The sequence below is a fragment of the Callospermophilus lateralis genome, chromosome 5 (genome assembly GCF_048772815.1).
Source record: "Callospermophilus lateralis isolate mCalLat2 chromosome 5, mCalLat2.hap1, whole genome shotgun sequence".
NCBI classification, from domain to species: domain Eukaryota; kingdom Metazoa; phylum Chordata; class Mammalia; order Rodentia; family Sciuridae; genus Callospermophilus; species Callospermophilus lateralis.
In genome coordinates, this window is record NC_135309.1 from 11,688,792 (window position 1) to 11,693,349 (window position 4,558).

At 44.3% G+C, this 4,558-nt stretch overlaps 1 protein-coding gene across 1 annotated transcript; it reads left to right on the plus strand.

Annotated features, from left to right (window-relative positions):
* Positions 1 to 3,231: 3,231 nt before the first annotated feature.
* LOC143641738 (olfactory receptor 14A16-like) lies at positions 3,232 to 4,125 on the plus strand. Its single transcript, XM_077109520.1, has one exon. It carries the CDS (start codon positions 3,232 to 3,234, stop codon positions 4,123 to 4,125), a length of 894 nt encoding a protein of 297 aa, XP_076965635.1.
* Positions 4,126 to 4,558: the final 433 nt, after the last annotated feature.

Sequence of the window (4,558 nt, forward strand, 5' to 3'; positions counted from 1 at the left end):
AAGAAGAGAGTTTACAAGGAAAAAAATGAAAGTATAAAAATTGCAAAAAAATTATCTCAAGTAACTAGGAAATAAATAGACTAACTCATTCCAAAGTTAACAGGGGAAATAAAGAAGAGGACTAGAGAGTCTGAGAAAGAGAAGAAAAAGAAAAAGATAGCAAAGCAGAAATAACAGAATACATTATACAAATAACAGAATTCATTAATACAAAATATTAATGAAATAAGTATATTTTTGAAAAAGAAACAAAACCAACACATCTGTAAGTTGATTAACAAGTAGAAAGAAAGAAAATCCAAATGAATGCAATCAGCACTGAAGGGGAGAGCTCACATAATTTTGCAGGACGCAAAGCCCTACAGGAAAGCAGCATGAAGGAATGCATGCTGAGGGGCAGAGGAGGAGTCTTGGAGTGAGGAAAGGAACCACAGGCTCATGCACTTGCCCCAGGCCAGGACAGAAGAACCACAACCTCTGCTCAGACCAGCAATGTGCAAAGGGGAGGAATCTTTGGGAAGTTTCAAAAGAGGCATGAAGGCACCTTCCTGAAACTTCTACCCAGCAAGGTATTGAAAGACTGCAGAACAAGCACGTGAGATAAAGCAAGAACATGCATCCATATAGGACAGAGAGAAGAGAAGTTCTCATTGTTTACCGAGGACACAGGTAATATATATAATTCACACACAGGCACACACACACACACACACACACACACACACACACAAATTGCTAAATTGATTTTGCACTTTCAATAAAGTTGACAAATACAAAATAAGGATTCAAAAAGTTGAAGTATGCTGTAACCAAACAGCAAACTATCATAAAAATGAAGATGAATAACCCATTTATAATGGGTACAAAGCAATATGTAGTGATAAATTCAACCAGAAGGTTAAAGAAGTTACTGAGAATTAAAAATTTTCATTGGAAGAATGAATGCATTATAATATTTACACAACCAAAGGTCTGCGGATTTAATGAAATCACTGTATAAACTCTCCTTTTTCACAGAGAATAAACCATTTTAAAAATCATGTGAAAACACACACACATATACACACACACTCACACACACACACACAAGAAAGGAAATAATGAGCAAAACCTACAAAGCAGGGAAAGCATAAGACCTTATTTCTAATTCTATCACAGAGCTGTACATAACTAAAATAGCACAGGACTTGGAAAATCTGGGTCATTTGGACAGTGGACAAGAACGGAAAGCCAGAAATGAACCTACTCATAAAGAGGGAATTGGTTTTGAAAAAGCATGTCACTACTGCCATGGAAACAGGGTAGTGATTCCAATAAAGAAGGTCGGGCTAGTCTCTCCGGATTTGCAGAGAAAGCAAGGTCGTGACCACAGACAGCCTGGTGAAGGTGGATCTGAACTTGACAGCAGCCCTGGGGAAGCCTCACCCCGGTCTCTCCCACAGGTACCTCAGTGACTGATGGAGTCCGGGGCCTCACTGGCCTCACTGGACCCTACTCCAGGGTGGGAAGCTGCTCCTTGAGAGAGCTTTCAGGGGAGAGGCATTGTGGCCACATCAGGAACAGCCAGGTGTGTACCTCAGCCACTGGGGGGAGCAGGTGACAGTCACAGTAGAGGCAGCATCTCCCTCTGGACCCATGCCAAGCTCAACCTTCAGGTCAGGGCAAGAAATAACCCCCACCCTCCTCCTGGTGCTCACTCCTCTCCACAGCCCTGTTGACAGCGCAGGCAGCAGGCAGCTCAGGGCTCCGCACCCCCAGAGGTGAGGGAAGCCACAGCCTCTGCACCACCACCAGTAAGTTCCCCAGAGCCTGAAAGAGCTTTGTACTGCTCCCACGTCCTGCAGGACAAGGCCTTCAGTGAGTTCCGATTTTCCCTTAGACTGTGGCTGACTATAATTTTCATAAGGCTTTTATAGGTCTGGAGAAAATTCTTATCCAAATGTCCTAATAAGAAATGTTTTTTTTTTTTGGGTGATTAGATGTCAATTTTAAGATCTCTAAACCTAGTCTCCTTAATACAGATGAGAGGGCATAAAACAATATTTTCTATGCTAATTTCTAAAACATGAACTCAGGATTTATTTCAAAGACTCCACTGTATTGTAGAATTTTGGCTTAAGGATATAGCAATATTCAAAGCAAATATCAACAATCTCATCATGCAAAACAGGATACTGACAACACTGTAATCAATGAATAGATTATTGAAAATATAAGGGAAAGTTTAATTCACTTATGAGGAAGAGAGTAAGACATGATAGAAAATAATGGTGAGCTTAATAAAGATTTGTTTAAATTGCCAATATGTGACCACTAAAAAGAACCAAGTAACAGTGACCTTCAGTGATACAGTATCATTCATGAACAGTTATCATTGTTGGTTTTGTGACAGATTAGGATGCTGTGAATCAGCATTTAAATTAAAGCCTGGCAGGAATTTCTGCCTCTGTCGCCTTCGTATTTTTGTAGAAATATGTCTCAAAATGCAGGCTACAGCCGTCCCTCCAAAGAAAAAAAGAAAGAAACAAAAATCAGGAAAATAAAAGAACATGAAACACGAGAAGAAAGGTGAGGAAACAAAAGCCAAGAGCAGGATCTGGGTTAAGACGTTTAATCAGTCACCAAGGTGACCAAATGGACTCAGAAAAGTAAAAGGAGGAGGAAAGCACATTCACACAGAGAAGACAAAAACACACATATTCTTACAGAAACTGACACAGTGGAAGAATAGTAGGAATCAAAGTCCATTGACTTGTAAAAAAGGTGCAAAGCACCTGGGACTAGCCAGGGCACGTGAGTAGTGGACAGTGCACATCCTTGTCTTCACTCCTCACACTTCAGCAGGACCATTCTCTGGAGGCCTGGGCTGCTTGGCCCTGCTCCTGTGACAATGTCTGTGTGCTGCTGCATTCCATTAGGACATTCAGACTTTGTGAAGGAAAAACTCAGAAAACATGATAAGACACCATGGAAAATGTGATCAATGAACTGGAATTTTATAGAAAAACTTTATTGTTAAAGCCAACATTGAATCCCCTTTCCTGCCAAGATGTCTCTCTCTCTCTCTCTCTCTCTCTCTCTCTCTCTCTCTCTCTCTCTCTCTCTTTCTGTCACATACACACACACACACACACACACACACACACACACACACACATTAAATAGGAATGAATATCAAGCCTGATCTTTCCATCCAACTTGCCCTTTTTATTGCAGAACATTTCATCAAGAATGAACAGAACATCAGGGCTCACGGGCTTCCTTCTCCTGGGTTTCCCTGGCCCATGCAACCTTCAGCTCCTACAAGCTGGGGCTTTCACTGCAGCCTACCTGGCTGCCCTGGTGGGGAATGGCCTCACCATCACCATCACCTCCCTGGACCCGGGCCTCCATTCGCCCATGTACCTCTTCCTGAGAAATCTGTCCCTCTCTGATATCTGCCTCATTTCTGCTGTGGTGCCCAAAGCTGTCACCAACTCTGTCACCCACTGCCATTCCATCTCATTCCTCGGCTGTGTTTCCCAGGTCTTCCTGGTGCCTTTCTCTGCAGTTGCAGAGCTGAGTCTCCTCACAGTGATGTCCATGGACTGCTATGCCGCCATCTGCCATCCCCTGCACTATGAAGCCATCATGAGGAGGGACACCTGTGTGCAGATGGTCACTCTGTCCTGGCTCAGCAGTGGCTTTGTATGTGCCATGCACACTGTGAGCACCTTTTCCTTTTCTTACTGTGGAAACCGTCAAATTCAGCAGTTCTTCTGTGACATTCTGCAGTTGTTGGTTATTTCTTGCTCCCATAACATGACTGCAGAAGTCGTGCTCATCTCCATAAGTGCCATCCTGGACACTGGCTGCTTTGCCTGCATTGTTGTCTCCTATGTTTTCATCTTCTCCACCGTCAGGCAGATCCCATCCACAGCAGGGCAGGCCAAAGCCTACTCCACCTGCCTCCCCCACCTGGCAGTGGTAGTGCTTCTCCTCTCCACTGCCTTCACTGCTTACCTGAAGCCCCTCCTAGGGTCCTCCTCCTCCACTGACCTGGTGCTCTCTGCAGTCTACATTGTGCTGCCCCCGTCCCTCAACCCAGTCATCTACAGCCTGAGGAACAAGGCCATGAAGGCATGATTGGAGAATCTGGTCACCGGGAAGCTCCTGACAAAGCAGCACATCCTCCTGTTCCTCCATGGATAGAGCAGATCCCTCTCCATGTTTGTGCATGTTTCAGGCTGCTCTAAGCTGGCCTGTTCTTGTCTCAGGGTTCCTGCAATGTTGGTGCTGATTGTGATCCAACTGGAGTGAAAGACGCTGACAGGTTATCACTGAAGGGGGGCCTGGTCTGACACACTGCAGTCCAGGAGAACTGCCAGAGGGGCACTGGGGGTCTGCCCCTCTTCCCATCATGCTCTCTTGTCTTCAAATTCTTGGATGAAATCATATATCTTGGGTTCAGATATTTTCAAGTTAGTTGTTTAAATGTCTTACTCAACTAAGGCTGTGGACTCTCTGGTGTCACTGATTGAAAGCCAAAGAGGAAACGTGCTCTGGGTGACCTCAAAGT

Excerpts from the sequence above, each read along its gene's own strand:
- LOC143641738 (XM_077109520.1), top strand. The coding sequence starts at position 3,232 with ATGAACAGAACATCAGGGCTCACGGGCTTCCTTCTCCTGGGTTTCCCT.